This window comes from Trichogramma pretiosum, unplaced genomic scaffold, assembly GCF_000599845.2.
Source record: "Trichogramma pretiosum strain Unisexual culture from Peru unplaced genomic scaffold, Tpre_2.0 scaffold57, whole genome shotgun sequence".
In the NCBI taxonomy this organism is placed as follows: Eukaryota; Metazoa; Arthropoda; class Insecta; order Hymenoptera; family Trichogrammatidae; genus Trichogramma; species Trichogramma pretiosum.
In genome coordinates this window covers 27,810-45,244 of record NW_019641637.1, presented here as the reverse complement: position 1 = coordinate 45,244, position 17,435 = coordinate 27,810, and the positions used below count along the sequence as shown (strand labels likewise).

Here is a 17,435-nt window from a genome sequence, read left to right as displayed (position 1 = left end):
CGCTGACAATATAAACACTATTTGTAAGTGATCAGAATCATAGAACTGGTAGAAAGTCTGGAAAGCCTTTTAATTAATTAAAGAGCCATTTCCTATATTTTACCTCTCCTCTTTCGGAACTTCTGCTATAGTTTTCAGAGTGCAGTCGGTATTTGAAATTTATCCGTACCAAGATAAGATTTATGCAAAGAGAGTCAAATGTACTCTCTAATAAAACAGGCCCTCTTTATATTCATTCATTTTTTTTCTTGCGACTCCACGAAATCTCATTCATCGAGTACTACAGCTCTTTCACTTGCTCGATATTTTGAATGTTTGTCTAAGGCTTCATAATATTGAGTAAATTGCATCAAAAAACCTAGGACTGTTCTCATATTATTTGGAATATTCAAAATATCTATAATATATTTGAATACATTTTCGCATATCAGTGTCCATTTCACAATTATATATTACATTTTTTAACACTTAAGGAGGCTGTAGCGAAAATGAAAAAAACTTCAGATCGAAGTGAAATTTTAACCTATGATAGTTTACGAATTTACAAGATTTTTGGTAAAAAAAAATTTGGGGTTTCCATGCAAACTTGGGAAATAATGAGATTCAACGTTTTGGCCTTTTAACATTGAATTGTATGGGAAGTGGCAGTTTTTAGTGTACTGTGAGCTCAAATCACTTTACAAGTTAATGAAATTAATATATGTTATAGGAAATCTCATTTGCTGTCGAATGATATAATTATAAATAGTTGTTTACAACTATTTTCAAAAGATATTAAGAGTCCAGCACATTTCCCCTACGTTCTACCATGCTAACGCTGTGCGCTGCGTAACGTATATAGCCTTACGCATACAGCGTTTTAATACAGAACCACCTTGCATCGCTACAGCCTCCTTAAATTGTTTTTTTATTTACATCTGCTGTATGATTTTTCAAAATGTTCAATAAATTATATGATTATTATGTAGTTGACTGAAACTGTTAATAAAGATTTTGGCTAAATAGATACTCTGAAAGACTAAATGAACAATTTCGTATAAATTACAGTAAAATTGGGTTACTTATAAGGCATTCATTTTTTTATAATTAATATAAATACAATAGTGATAATTAATAACGATGGTTTATATTATTAACTCTGATGAAAATTAATTATTGAATTGTAAATAAATGACCCTAATATTAGTTCATTCAACTCTTGGGGCTAAATAATCAAATTATATTAAATATAAAATTTGAAACGGTACATTCTTCAATTATCATGTTTTATTCAAAAGTATGTTACATAAATGAGAATGTTTCACATTTTCTTTATACACCTCAATTGCCCGGCTAGCTCAGTCGGTAGAGCATGAGACTCTTAATCTCAGGGTCGTGGGTTCGAGCCCCACGTTGGGCGACTTTTTTGCCTTCTTTCCAGATAATAGAGCTGTAAAATTTTTTGTTTCAATGCGACCTATTATTTGTTTTCCTGAAAAATTCATAATTTTAAGGCTTTCATAATTTTTACAAAAAAAATGGTAGCATTGGAAAAAATTCTACATTGACTTCAAGCACCTATAATCAAGATTCAATAAAGTATCTATAGATATGCAGGTAATGATCTATTTATCAATAACTTTCATCTTATATGAGCCGATATAAATAGACGAGATACTTTTTCGTTTGGTGTAGTTCGTCAAAACAAGAGAGAGATTAAATTTTAAAATAATAAAAAGTCATCCCTTACACATTTTGTTCAACAAATCATTAAATAAAATATGGACTTCTTAGCAAAATAAGTAACGTTTTCCTAAATCGAGTATTATCGTAGCATTTTCATACACTCAAATTCTTAGCCTTCGATCATTAAGCGTCCAATACATAAAATAGAGATATAAAAAGAAAATACGATGAGTCATCTCTTAATAAGGCTGCGTTATTATATATAAAAACTGCTGCGCACGCAACTATTCGGACACGATAAGAGTTAAGATGAGCACAAGGAAAACGTCGGTTCTGCGAACTTTCATTTTTCTATCCAATCGAGCATTTACGAGATTACCTTCCCTCTCTATTTTTTGCAGCGAAAAATAATGATGTGCTCCGTAGATTTTTTTTCATCTTCAAGCTACTCAAAACAGGAGTACTTTTACGATGTTTCTAAAATGATCATGTGGTATCCGATTTCGTTGACGGTGTTACGATTATAAGACACGTCTTTTCCATAGCGCCAGCTCGACTTAAAAACTGTATTTTGCTTGAAATCGATAAAAAATGCTCAATTTACAAATCAATAGCGAGCGTAGGGCCGCGGTGGCGCACAGGATAATTTAACGTTACGACGTAGACGGAATTTTGCCCATCGTACAGCAGACATCGAGACTCTTTAAGCGTTTTAATAACCCTTTAGGTACACGCGCGTTATATCGCGAGCGCACTTTGAGTGCTCGCGCGCACATTCTCCTGCTTTCATCCAGAAATTCTCAGGGCAGGTTATATCGCGCGCGCGGGCGCGTATAATAATAACGCGCCTGAACACAGCCTGGGTATTATAACACCAGCGTATACACGCTCTCTATATATACAAGTCGGGGAACCTCCTCAAATTTAATGTCCGCATTGCCCTCGATGTGCGCTCTCTTGCATCGAGAGTCGTTTTCAACCCTGTAGCCTCCTCCCTCCCTCCCATAGCCGATGAGAGAGTGGCCTCATAAAGTAAAAGACGCGCGTGATGTGCTGCTGGCATTGCACTATACACACGTGCAAAGCCAGCTCTAATATGTATATATGCGGCTGCTGCACGTATCGAAGGAGTGAAATGAAAGCCTCGATAGAGACTCGTCGATAAGTTCTGTGCTCGTTATCGTTGAAATTCTCCCCGATCATTTAGTCGTTATTTCTCATTCTATTTCGCATTCTTGCTATTGAACTTTCTATAGCCGGCAATGCTCGCGCGTCGATATCTACTTTTTTCTTCTCTCTGCGTATCGTCTTCGCTTTCATTCATGAAGTTTTTAAGGAAACAAACAAATGATACAATTTTTGCCTCGTCAAATAAGGTTCTGCACTGTATAGTTAAAAACAAATTTATTTTGATATTAATACTTTCATTTTTGCTCTGATTTATACTTGAAATTTTATTATAATGAGTTGCAGCCGATTTAATCTTCCTTTCTGCAGTTGTAATGAAGTCATCTTTCCACCAGATTCCATAAGACATAGGGAACTTCAATGCTACGATGAAGTTTTTTGACGGTGCAACCGAAAGATTAACTTGCAATGAAGCTTTCTAAAATGTCAAATATGCAAATTTCAAACTATAGTCGTCTAAGCGCCCATCTAAAAAACATCTGAATTTTATATAATAGCTCTTTTTGTTTTCAGCAGAATTTCACTTTTTAAACATCAAACAGAAAGTTTTTTCTTTTCCCGCACTAAATCTTTAACATAAAATGAGTTAAAACAATTCACTCGATATAGGAAATTTATTAACACAAATATTAATTAGTTCGACAAATTTTCACTGCGTGTTTTTGTTGATCCAATCGACGTATTCGGCAACACGAGTATAAACACCAGGATAGATCGTGCTGGCGCAATCCGAATCTTTATACGACCATGAAACGACGCCTACGAGTTTTCCATCAACCGTCAATGGACCGCCGGAATCGCCCTAAAAGTACATACACATTATTTTACCTTAGGAAAGCGAATCATGCTGGGCAATGGGTAGCAGTACTTGACACTTACGCTGCATTGGCCTTGTCTGCGTCGTGGATTGAAAGCGCAAATGTTTGTCGGGTGGATGGTTAATCCCCTCTCCGCGCTGTCTATCGCCTTACGGCATTTATTTTGATCGGCAACGGCAATGTTTACCTTCTGTAGAATATCGGGGATCCCGCCATTCTGCAGTGCATGAAACGTCGTGATTTAACATTTCAAACAATTTCCTCGCGTAAGGTTGTCATTTGAATTCATTGTTCATTTAATTCATCATTAAACTCACAAGATGTAGATAACCCCAACCAGAAAGCGTAGCGCGACTGCCGGGTCTGGTACTTTCGTGTTGCTTTGGCAATGGAACGGGTCGAGTTTCTACGGAAAATTTGAAGGGCTCCACAACTTTAATCAATGCTATGTCATTTCTGTACGAGTCAGATGGATTGTAGCCTTCATGCATGATGATTTTTTCAATCTTATGAACACTACCAGGTTTTTTGTGCAAAATCGTGCCTGCTACTATACGAATGTTGGAAACTGCATCACTGAACACAAAGTTGAAACATTTCATTATTCCTCGAACGATGAAATAAAAATATATTACTTTTTCAACACTAGCTAAAAGTACGACCAGTTAATATAGTTATGTCGGTTGTAATCCCGTAGTAGGTAATAAATTGCACGTAGTATAAGGCGAGTATAAAGTAGTTATTAGCAATGTCAACGGCCGTATTTTGACCACAAAAGTAGCAATCGACTACATTGACAATTGAAGCGAAACCCAAAACGTTTTGAAGGCGTTCTTGTTTCGATTCACATTCTACTCACTCTTTGAGATGGCTGACACAGTGGGATGCAGTTAAAACGTAGTTTTTATTTATAATGGAGCCTCCGCAAAAATGGCTACTTCCTTCTTGAAGCGAAATCTTTATTTACATTAAAATTTCACTTTTTAACAAAAAAGTTGTAGATGTAACACTAAAATGCATTACTTACTTGAAATGGTCTCTCCCCGATCTTTGCATTTTCCCCGTTAACAACGTATTCTTTTGCCGCTGAAATATTGGAAATGAATAAATAAATATTTTTTATTTAACCGCGTCTAGTTAAATCTCTTACATTTTGCACGCCCGAAAGTAACGCACAGTAGTAAAAAAATAAGTTTCATTATTCTCAACTTGTATTTCATCAATAAAGTAAGTGAAACTGTTAGACAACTAACGGAGACAAATATTCATTTTGTCTATAGATTGATATTTATATGTTCTATAAGCATAGCACCAATAAAGCACAATATGTACTAATAAATTATAAACTTGGGTCAATACAATGTATTCACATAATGTTTAAATGAAGCAAATAACGTAATTTATTGCTTTTTTTCTTTGAGTATTAGTAGAAATACAATAGATTTCCATTTATTATGAAATTTGAAAGTCATCAATGAGTTTAAAAATTAAATAAGTATGATTAATACATTTTTTATAACTGAATTAAAACATTTTCTTGGTTTTTTCTTTTTTATCTATAGTTTTTCCTGCATATTTACTTGAAAAATCTTATTGTATGAAAATGAAATATTAATAAAGTAAAAAAGAAGAAGTGTAGAGATTAATGAAACAAAAGGTATTTTTTAAAAGAGTTGTTGCTGTTACGTATATGTCAAGTTTTCAATTATTAAGTAACACATCATTGTAAATACCCGCGTAAAAATCAGATCAATTGGCCATATATGTGCAATATATTGGCGATTTATATTTGCAATATATCGGCGCAGTAATTGCCAATATATTGCACTAATAGTGGCAAATATACACATGCTCATATACTGCATATATATTGCACATATATTGCACGTTATTTTTGAAAAAAAGTAAATATATATTCACAATATATTGCACATCGAATTTAAAAAAATATNAAATTCAAGGTCACCATTGGATTCCCCGTGAAAAAATACGTCGGATATGAGGTTTTTGATTTTTTTTCCCAACTTATTCTGCGAAATTTCCAGGGGTTTCCATATTTATTCCCCACCCTGTATGAAAATTTGAACTATCATACAGATCTAATGCTGAATGAAATGATTTATTAATCAGCACACTTGGAATAACAAATACATTAAATTAATAGTAATAAAATAATAATCAATTATAATATTGTTCATCTCCTTGGATTTCGAAGAGACGCACACATCATATTTATGACGTTGGTAAAGTCGACGACTCTCAGCGTTGATGTGCACCTGCGATTTACGTAGTCTGTAAAATAAACCATATAATTAAAATTATGAAAAGAATACTTTTTATATTAGAATATAAGAAAAGAATAAGACTTACATTCAACAGCACTTATGATGTCTGCGGGTATGGCTTGAGTATTCCTGGATCTGCCACGAGCGCACATGTACATCAAATAATGTTCACCGACCAATTTCTTCAATAAACGCCGGACTAGCTCTCTCGGGTTATCTAGCCAGCGTTGCATGTATGTGATGTCGGCTTCATTGATCCATACATTGTATTCCCTACACAGCCGAACTTTTCCAGGGCCAGAGATGCGACATTCTTCGAGAGGATCCACTTGGTTTGCATTTCCGGCTCGCTAGGGTTAAAAATTTTAAAAATTAATAAAATATAACTAAAATTTTATTTTCCGTTTTCTTACTTGTCTCTCTCTTTCTCTTCTATCTCAGTCATTCTGTTCCCGCTCTCGCCTCTCTCGAACTTCTCGCTCGCGTCTCTCTCGATCTTCTCGCCTCTCTCGAACTTCTCGCTCGCGTCTTTCTCGATCTTCTCGCCTCTCTGGATCCTCTCGCTCGCGCCTCTCTTCGTCCTCTCGCTCGCGTCTCTCTTCGTCCTCTCGCTCGCGTCTCTCTTCGTCCTCTCGCTCGCGTCTCTCTTGATCCTCTCGCTCACGTCTCTCTCGATCCTCTCGCTCGCGTCTCTCTCGATCCTCTCGCTCGCGTCTCTCTTGATCCTCTCGCTCACGTCTCTCTCGATCTTCAAGCTCGCATCTCTCTCGATCCTCTCGCTCGCATCTCTCTTGATCCTCTCGCTCACGTCTCTCTCGATCTTCAAGCTCGCGTCTCTCTCGATCCTCTCGCTCGCGTCTCTCTTGATCCTCTCGCTCACGTCTCTCTCGTTGCTCTCTCTCGCGTCTCTCTCGGTATTCAAGCTCGCGTCGCTCTCGATCCTCTCGCTCGCGTCTATCTCGTTGCTCTCGTTTGCGTCTCTCTCGATCCTCTCGCTCGCGTCTCTCTTGATTTCCCTGTTTTTCCTCGTCATTTTCATAACCCAATCCATATTCTCCATCGCTCTCTCCAACATCAGCTCTCTTCAATTTTTTGGAAATCGGCTCAATATTTTCTTTCTCACTTTAAAAAAATATCAATGAAAATTTCTTAATTTTATAAACACATGTTTTCTTTAACTCACCTATTTTCCGAATCGTCAAATATGCTAGGCAAGTTGTGCAATTTTTTCTGCCTAGAAGCTTTCGATGCCTTGCTGCTGTTTGCTTTTATCGGTAAAATATTACCCTCCGTGTCAACTTTAATAGTAGCCAAATAGTTTTCATCCCCTGAATATTATCAATTATATTTTATGAAAATAAATTTATTAAAAGTAAGTAAATTAATTACTCACAGCTTTTTTTTATTGCTACAGCTCTGTATTTTTTTTATCCTTATACATAACCATGCATTCCTGTGTTTCTGCTGCATCTGAGCATAAGTCTTCTTGCCTCACAATGCTCACCTCCTTCGTTTCAATCCAAAAAACGAGGACAAACATTTTGAAGGATAGACAATAAAGATAATAGCGATTAACTATTTTATTTTTTACCAAGTAATAACGATTAACTAGCGTTAAAACGACGAACTTGCGTTCGTTTTTAGCATTGATTATTTGCATAAACAATCAATTGAACATCGAATTGAAAATTGTATACTCACGTGTAATTGCATATACATGCATACTTCTGTCGGTTCACGGTACACAAACACAATAAGAGGTTACAATTATTTTTTTCGCTTAAAAATGTCTAAAAGACCAACATCATTTAAAGATTATTGTAGAGAAATAAAAAGACGTTCTGAAAAGTTTTTTCGCAACAAATATGAGGAACTTCCAGGAGAAGATGAGATTTCTGAATTCACAAGAGATGATGACATGCATGTAGGTTCTAGATATAAAGTAGAATTAATATATTTACAAATACAGTTTTTTTATGTTCCGTGTATTGTAAGTTAAATAAAGCATAGTCAGATCGCTCTAGTACTAGTATAGTTCTAGTATACATCATTATAGGTACAAGACTTTATTTACATTTTATGTGTTTACTGAGACACATAACAGGTGTCAAGTACAGGCGAGTATCGATAAGTGAAAAGCAGTACGAGTCGCTCAACGGGAGGGTCTACGAGGGTCTAGAGAACGAATTCTACGATCACGGTAGTGGCTAGCATCGCGATCACGACGGAAAATTTACCTCGACGCCAGCGCTGCAGCGCGTACTTAATCCTGCGAGATTCGACCAGTCACCGTGTACCGGGCAGCTGCGAGAATTCGCACGTATGTTGTTAGCAGAGTAACGACAGCACCAAGTACTACTTACATTGTTACCAGCAGTTCATCACACGCTGCTCAGGAAGCAGTTGGCCTTCAACTCGATCAGCGTGTTGCACGAAAAGATTGAATACTCTGAGGAGCTCGAGAGGTCGGTCCAGCTTTTAAGGAGTACAGCGTTTTGATTTATCTAACAACTAGCTCAATGATGTTGACCAGCGGCGCGTCCCGAATTGAGTTAATGAGAGTGGACGACAATTATCCTATGGGACGGCGAGCGAGGCCAGCGACGCCCTGGGCGTCTACGAGTGCGGTCGAACCGCTTGGCGCATCAAATCCAAGCATCGGGCGGTGGCCATGCGCTCGTTCTACCTTAACGGCGACGGCAAGGCCGAATTCATCTCGAGCTATAGAGCTTCGTCGCCTCGCTCCCCTCTCTCGGTCACTTGTATGCAACGCGCGCAACCCGTGCGGCTGCGACTACGCGATAGTCGCTAACATATACTCAAATTTAAAAACAATTGAATTCATTGATAGGTTTAGATTTAATTTTTGTGAATTGACTATTCTTAAGAATTTCTATATTCTTTTTTATAGGTTTGAATATTCCTGAGTGCTGTGATGAGCTATATACTGAAGAAAGTCTAGTGGAAGATTACGGATTAAATGATTTTCCAAATGTGAACAAAGGAGGAAAACGATACGCTTATGGTATTTAATATGAAATAACAACCATGTATATTTATAATTGTACAATTATACGATCATACAATTCTATCGCAGATAATATTGAAGATGATGTTTATTCTGATAACGAGAGCGATTCCAGCAGTGAAATGAGTTTTGAAGATGAAAGCAATATCTGCAATGACTCTGAATTGGATGAAAAATTATACCCAGGATCGCACATTACAGTTAGAGAGTTCTCGTTATTATTAGGTCTTCTAAAATCTAGTACAAAACTAGCAGACTCTCACACTCGTAAAATCCTGAAGCTCATTGCTTTTATTTTGCCTAAGCATAATAAATGTCCAACGAGTTTGTATAAATTTAAAAAAATGTTCAAAGCTAAGGATGAGGAAATATTTGTCAAGCATCATTACTGTGAAAATTGTGTATCATTAATCTGTAATGATGATTCCGATGTAAACCACGACGAATCGCTCGATACTGAGGAAATTTCAGAAAAACCTACTAGCTGTGATTGTACAAAAGAAAAATACTTTATTGAAGTTTCAGTTACACGACAATTAGAATCATTATACCAGCGGCCAGGTTTCTTCAAGAAACTTCACCAAAAAAATCATATTGATTTTGATAATCATATTGCAGATGTAACGGATGGTTTTATATACAAAGATTTGCAAAAAGTTGGTGGTATATTATCACATGAAAATAATATCAGTTTTATGTGGTATACTGATGGTGTCCGGATATTTAAATCATCGAAGTTCAACATATGGGGATTTTTCCTTATCATTTTGGAACTTCCTTACACTGAACGCTATAAATTAGAAAATATGTTGTTGGTTCTTCTTTGGTTTGGCGACAAAAAACCCATGCCTGATTTATTTTTAAGCCCTTTACAACTGCCTTTGAGACAGCTGTATAAAGGTTTGGACATATTCGTCAAAGATCTGGATCGAATCATTGCCGTACGGGGAACAATCATTTGTGGTACGGCAGATCTTCCGGCGAAATCGTTATTCTTAGAACTAAACCAGTATAACGGCAGGTTTGGTTGTGCAAGTTGTATGCAAGAAGGAAAAATCATTGAAAAAAGAAGAACACATATACTGAGCACGTCATTTTACGCACAGAAAACAATGTGAATGAGTGCGCAGCACAGGCTTTGGAATATGGCAAACCCGTTTGCGGTGTTAAAGGTGCGACGATGCTGTCAAAGATTTGTCATAGACACATCACATCAGCTGGAATTGACGTTATGTACTGCTGCTTTGAGGGCCAAGCAAAAAAACTGGGTGAGTTATGGTTTGACGTCAAATATAAAGACAACGATTATAATGTCTCACATATGATCGAAGAAATTGATTATAAGCTGTGTAATATCAAACCTCCGGCTTTCATCAAAAGGCGCCCGAGACCTATTAAAACTCATTGGAATTTCTGGAAAGCGCTGGAATTTAAATGCTTTTTCTTTTATTATTCTCTGCCAGTGTTAAATGGTATATTGAAACCAAAGTATTTCAATCATTACATGTATCTCGTGTTAGGAGTATACATACTATGTCAAACGCAAATCAATAATCAAATGATCGATTTGGCAGAAAAATTACTCAATGAATTCTCTCGACAGTTTGAATCTATGTACGGTGCAGTGCACATGACATGTAATTTACATTCAACGCGTCATTTGGCTGATATTGTGCGTCGCTTGGGTCCGCTGTACACTTCTACATGTTTTGCTCTTGAGGATGCAAATGGCAAAATCAAAAATTTAGTTCATGGAAGTAAAAATCCAGAATTACAAATCGTCTTTAACTTACACATGCTGGTCAAAATTCACACTTTACGTCATGAATGGATAAACGAAGGTAGCGACTTGTATGAGTTTTGCGATTCGTTTTTATCAAGATCAAAAAAATTTAACTTGAAAAAAATTGATGATTATGTAAAAGTTGTTGGAAAAACGAAAAAGATAACAAATCCTTATGACCAAGAACTTTTAGAGCAATATAATTTGCATGGAGCTAGTGTATTTTATTTTGAAAAGACCTATATCAGAAACATCTTGTTCACTTCTTTAGCATCTCAAAAAAATCAAAAGACCGTATCATATGTTGTAAGTTATAAAAACGATGAAAATGTATGCATTGGACTTATAAGTAATTATATAAGAATAACTAATTGTAAATGTAAGAAGCTTTGTAATTGCCCAGGCAGTAACTATGCTTGCATTAAAAAAATTGAGACGACCAAACCTTTTTCTGTAAATGAACCGAGTGTAGAATTAAATTACATTCATAAATATAAGGAATTATGTAATGATACTACAATTGTTGAGTTGAAAAACTTGAGAAATGTTTGTATAACAATTAATTTTGAAGATACTATTGAGTATATTTGTGAGCCGGTTAACAATATAGAATTTGAATAAATTGTAAATATTTTTCACTTTGCATATTCATAATTAAATATTCATTTTTCATACAATGTCTTAATAAATCGGTAATTACTTCGAAAATCAGCCTTGTAATATTTTAAATGTATTTGAATCCATAAATTAAAATTTTTACGTTTACTTGCAATATATTCTTAATATATACTTCCTTTTTTTCAAAAATAACATGCAATATATGTGCAATATATATGCAGTATATGAGCATGTGTATATTTGCCACTATAAGTGCAATATATTGGCAATTACTGCGCCGATATATTGCAAATATAAATCGCCAATATATTGCACATATATGGCCAATTGATCTGATTTTTACGCGGGGATGCAAATACCTAATGGTTTGTAAACGATATTTTTTTGAAACTTCGACAAATTACGAACAAAATCTAATGTTTTATGTTCTAGGTAATGAGCCACCGAAAAATGATTCGCTTGCCGCAAAAGATGTTTCCGAAAAGGAGAAGTCCGCCTTAGAAAATTCTGGACTTAATCAGAATGATGCAAATGATGCAAATGCAGAATGATCAAAGGGGATCAAAATTTACCGGAGATTATGTTAGAAAATTTTGAATCAGGTAGATGCAATTTTGTCTTTTCTTCATACATATAGGTGACAAAAATATCTTGAAGAGTCGATTCTAATGGTCGTATCCACCTTGGCATTAAGGACTCACCCTAACCGTTCATTCAATTTTTCTTATAATAAATTAATTAAATATATATTCCAATCGTTTCGAACAAATCTTTAGTTTATTTCAAAAACAGACCAGCCAATTAAATTTTACTATTCAAGTACGATTTTTAATTTTATGCATAGCGGTATTCAATTTAAGCTCGTAGATACAAGGAATAAATGCACTATTTTTAACTCATTCCGATTTTGTTTTGTACTATATTCAGAAAGTATATAACAAATAGTAATTTTTTGAATTGTTTTGCAGAATCTTTACGGAAAATCGAGCCGGGATGGTAAAAATCGATCAACTATCCAACCTCGTAAAACAAAAAAAAAGATCTAGAAGTAATGGTAAAGAAGATGAGTCAAAACAAGATAAGTCAAACAAGCCAGAAAAAATTCTGAAGTTATGTAGAGTCTCTCTAGAACGTTGTGATGATGAAAAGCCTGACACAGTCATCAGTAAGGAATCAAAACCAGGTAATTTATCATTAGGATTCCTATATCTATCACTTTAAAATAACTTATCGTATAAACATGTACGTAATTGATTCATCTTTATGATGCGAGTTTGATATTGCCGACATGAGACGCTTAGATAATATATTACTAATTCAAAATATTCAATAAAAAATATGAGAAGTCACATAAACAAATCAAATGGTTTTAAATAAGCAGTGTGTCAAGTGAGCATCATAAGAATAAGACAATGTTGTATGTTTTTACCTTAATTTATCTCAAATTAATAAATATACAAATCTTAATGATACATTTTCTAGAATAGTATGTTCATGTTAACATATCATACTATGAAATTTATCGCTAGGATTCATATATCTATTAGTTTCAAATATAATCTGGAAATTGTCAAAAAAGTGAGTGTGTGAATCATGAAAATAACTATGTCATTATTCTTGCGATTTAACTAATTTATACTTTTTTAAATTATGAAGATAAATAATGACATATTTATTTTTATTATTCAAAAGCTTGCTCTTTCGACACATTTTCAGATTATATTTAATGAAGTTTAGTAAAATTATTTAAGTACAATTTAGGCCAGGCCGGACAACCTACAGAAACTGCGCGAATCAGTGAATTCCTTAGTTCCATGCTCTCAAATCTCTAATTGTACAACACCAAAAATTCTTCCAGCTGCTTACAAGCATTCAGTATAGGTTTTAAATTGATCTAATTTTGACTCAGTTTTTAATAATAGATTCTACAAAACGTGGTTCTATGAAACGTGTTTACAAAGAGAAATCAAATTGTTCACCCAAGAAATTTAATCTTAGAAAAAGGAAAAAACTTTTTCATGATGATGAAGAAATAGTTGCAGTTGATGGATCTTTTGAAATCCCTCAAGACTCTGAAAATACGACTCCATTTAAAGGTGAGTTTAGAGATTTTTGAAATTTAAATTTCTCAATTGTTTTATTTCTATTATAGGTGAAAACATTGTGCGATCCTCTTCCGGTGGATGCTGTCCATTATGTAATAAGCCTCAAACTCAGCTGGCTCGTCACTTATTACTTAAACATAACAATAACGATCAGGTTAAAGAGTTTAGTGCACTCGCACCAAAAAGTGCCGAAAGAAGAAAAAAAATTGCGACATTAAGATTACCCGGCTTGAGTAAGTTCAATAAAGTGAATAATTTGCAAATACCTGTGAAAGGTCGGCAAAAAGAGGGACAAATAAAGAAGCAATGTCCTAAATGCGGAAACTACTATTCTCATCGATCAATAAAAAATCATCATTGTGTTTTTTGAAATTAAGAATCAATAATTTATACGATAAAATGATTGTAACTTATCTTTGTAGTTTATCAGGAATGCACTGAGGTTCCACTAATCATTTAAAACCATTTTCAAATATATTATATTTTTATATCAACATACACACATCTACATGATGCCATAATAAAAACTTGAAACATTTGTCTAATTATTATGCATTTATCATAATTTTTCTAAAAATAACACCATCTTTAAAAAGGAAATTTCAGATTTAAAATAAGGCTGTAATTACTGAAGTATATTGATCTTACGAATAATAAGATATTTTTAATTAGAGATCTTTTTGCTGAACAAATGATTTAAGTTTCGCCTAAATCATTTTATCATTATTGAACTTATATATCAGTGCAAGAATGTTGATTCATTTTATTTTCATCTCTTTCTAGATCGAGCCTACTTGACTAAATGAATAATATCCGCAAAAATCATTTTATTGATGAATGAGACTTATAAATTTATGTGCGATTCTTGATTTATTTGAAGTCATTAACAAAAGAACAATAATGTTAAATCTTGAAGGCAGCATTTGCTAAATTAAATTAATTTCGTAAAAAATTAAATATGTCCTATTAGCTATCAAGCCTTCTTAAGGGGGGAAAGGCACCTAAAATATAAAAAAAAAATTTTTTTTCATTGACTTTTTTGATAGGATTTTTCCTCGGCTTTCCAGTGCCGTGATCGGAATTTTACAATGTTAACTGTACCGTGATGTACAGGTTATTTAGTACCGATACTTTTACGATTATTTAAAAAAAATGAATGAAACGACTCAAAGATATATCGTGGCCAATCTGTCATGAATCTCGAGAATTTCGTAAGTCCGTAGCGCCATCTATTGATACTCGTTTTATTCTTTGGTTAGAGTACATCCAGCAGAAATTTGTTTGTTTACACAGCTATAGGTGTACAGTAACGCCACCACTCGCAGCACGTGGGTTTCGGCATATCTTCCGTCTCTCTCTGTTTCGTGCACGAGCCCTGATCAAATGTCAACAACAGTCTGCTGACTGCTTCTTGATTTTCCAATGGCTGAAAATTACATTTTTTTTTAAGTGAAAAAAGTATATGTAGAGTGCAATTATATCTTTGCAACTCAACATAGTGTTTCATAATAAAGCTATGAAGAAGTTTCAATAGCTTGTTATAAAAATGTGACATTTTTAGCAGTTCTAATTCAAGAAATACAGAAGTACATATGTAAATTGACATATATACATCAGTGTATATGTATGTCACTGTACTTTATGTATGTGTATATGACTGTATCATATATATTATTGTATGTTGCATGTGATGAACAAGATTAGTGATAATTGATCAACTTGTAGTGATTTATTTCCAAGTATCTAGTGATAAATGTTTTATGAATGTTAGTGAATAGGTAGAAGACTGGGTTCAAGTTCTAATGTGAGATTGTGTATATTTGTGTGAAAAGTTGATTTGGACATAATCAACTTAGTTACCAGTTTCCACATAAAACCCATATTAGCGTATACTAACATTTTAGTACAACTTATAAAATGTAGTAATGAAATTGGCGCATTTGGCTTTGTGTGGCTGTCTGGGATAATTGAACATTGTCCTTGTGGGTCCAATATGTTGAAAATTCAAATTGAATTACTGTTCTTTATCGTCCAAAAAGTTTTAAGCAGCCTCAGTGACATGAGAGTATCATTATGACATATATTGATGTATTTTGGTTTTTTTCAACTCTTGGGCAGTTACGTTTAATCTCAAAATTGCTTGCATGCCGTAACTTTTAATGAGAACCGTTTGAGCAATTGAGCTGAAACTTTCAGGGGTTGTTCTACATGTGAATGGCTACAAACGCAAGCACTTTCAAAGGTATTGGACAAAATTTGCACTTTTTTCAGGCTACATCCCTAGCATAATTGTATTTTATTATATAGTATTAATGAATAAATGTGCATATGTGGCTGGCAAATTGTGTATAACTAATTAAAAAATCTGAAAGTGCTTGCGTTTGTAACCACACATCTACTGATCAAAATGAGACCCCAAGGACCATGATTGAACCATCGGTTCTAGCTGGATCCTACGGCACAGGGGTACCTGTCAGGACTGTGGGCTTGCTTCATCGAGGAGGGTTCTATGGTGACTGGGACCTCAATTTTCATATTCCACAGAGAAAAACTTTGAAAAAAGAGTGAAGAAAACAAAGTTTTCTCTGTATATTCCAAAAAAAATTTTTTTCTTCATAATTAATAAATTTTTCATAAATGTAGGTTTAAGGTACCTTTCCCCCCTTAAGTGAATCAATAAGTACCACTAATACTTCTATATTCGTTTTTAAAACTTGTTTTATCTCAGCGCGACTCTAGAATGAATCGAAATTACAATTTGTGATGAGTCTCAAGTATTTCTAACAAAAATACGTTGATCGGCCTTCTGTCATCCCCAGTGTTCTAGTATAATGCCAGTTGTAGATTAATGTCACAAATATTTATCAATATAGTTTAGTTATTCTTAAATAGTTGTTCTCAAAACGAGATAAGAAAGTTTAAAATAATTTATTTTCAATTCAATTCTAATCATATATGTACTTAGCTCACTTTTTTGAGACTCACCTATTATAATGTATAAAAAACAGCAGATTATAAATTGTGCTTGAATCATTCTCATGGGCAAGGATAAATTCAATAATCACCTTTCAATAGTAAAATAAAATCTTCCAAGAGTCAAAAGTACGAGTGTGTGTATTATGAGAGTACATTCTACTATATTAATTCAAGTCAAGTACTGATTGAAATTTTATCATCATAGATTGGATTATTATCCTAATAAGGATTTTGTTGTAATTTTAATTTTTCAAGCCCCAGAGAATTATTCAATTACCATTTGTATTTTTTTAATACATAACATCATATAAGGGTTAAAAAGGTAAAATGAGTAAATATATAATTTTACTAGGAATGATGAAGATTTAATTCATATTTTTGAAATTGTTATTTTCTCTACTATCTTTCATTATGATTTCTCTCACTTTTTGTCGACAATTTTCTAAATTAAAAGCATGTTTACCAATTTGTGTCAATATTTTCAATTAAAGTGCATACATGCGTTGACAAAGAGTTCTTTGAAAACTTATAGTGTCAATTATCACCTTTCAATATCAAAAGAGAATCTTTGGAGTGTCGAGAGTACAATTGTGGTTTTCATGGGTGTGCATTTTACCATATTAATTTTGGTATAGACTAAGTATAGATTATTTCTCAAAAGTACAAGTGTGAGTATTATGAGTGTATATTTTACCACATGATTTTGGTACTGATCAAAAATTTATTATCATGTAATATGACATTATTTGAATTGAGATATTGTGGTAATTTTATTGGTCCAAGCCCCCCAGAATAATTCAATTAAAACTTGTATTTTAAGTGAGATTTTTTATACATAATACCATGTTAGTGTTAAAAAAGTAGAAAATGCAAATAGAATTTTACTATGACTGGTGATAAATCAATAAAATAGAATCTTAAATGTAACAAAAGAGGGAATATGTGAATCTTGACCATAATTATTTGATC

At 33.9% G+C, this 17,435-nt stretch overlaps 1 protein-coding gene and 1 non-coding gene across 2 annotated transcripts; one reads left to right on the top strand and one right to left on the bottom strand.

Moving 5' to 3' along the window:
* The first annotated feature begins 1,326 nt into the window (after positions 1–1,326).
* Trnak-cuu lies at positions 1,327–1,399 on the top strand. Its single transcript has one exon. It is a non-coding gene; the product is annotated as a tRNA-Lys (tRNA).
* Positions 1,400–3,448: 2,049 nt separating this feature from the next.
* On the bottom strand, positions 3,449–4,940 carry LOC106650365 (chymotrypsin-2-like). The gene is made up of 6 exons (XM_014368323.2): positions 4,822–4,940; positions 4,699–4,757; positions 4,531–4,628; positions 3,989–4,247; positions 3,733–3,888; positions 3,449–3,655 (listed from the first exon to the last, which is right to left on the bottom strand). The coding sequence occupies exons 1-6, from the start codon at positions 4,889–4,891 to the stop codon at positions 3,503–3,505; spliced, it is 795 nt and encodes a 264-aa protein (XP_014223809.1). The 5' UTR covers positions 4,892–4,940; the 3' UTR covers positions 3,449–3,502.
* Positions 4,941–17,435: the final 12,495 nt, after the last annotated feature.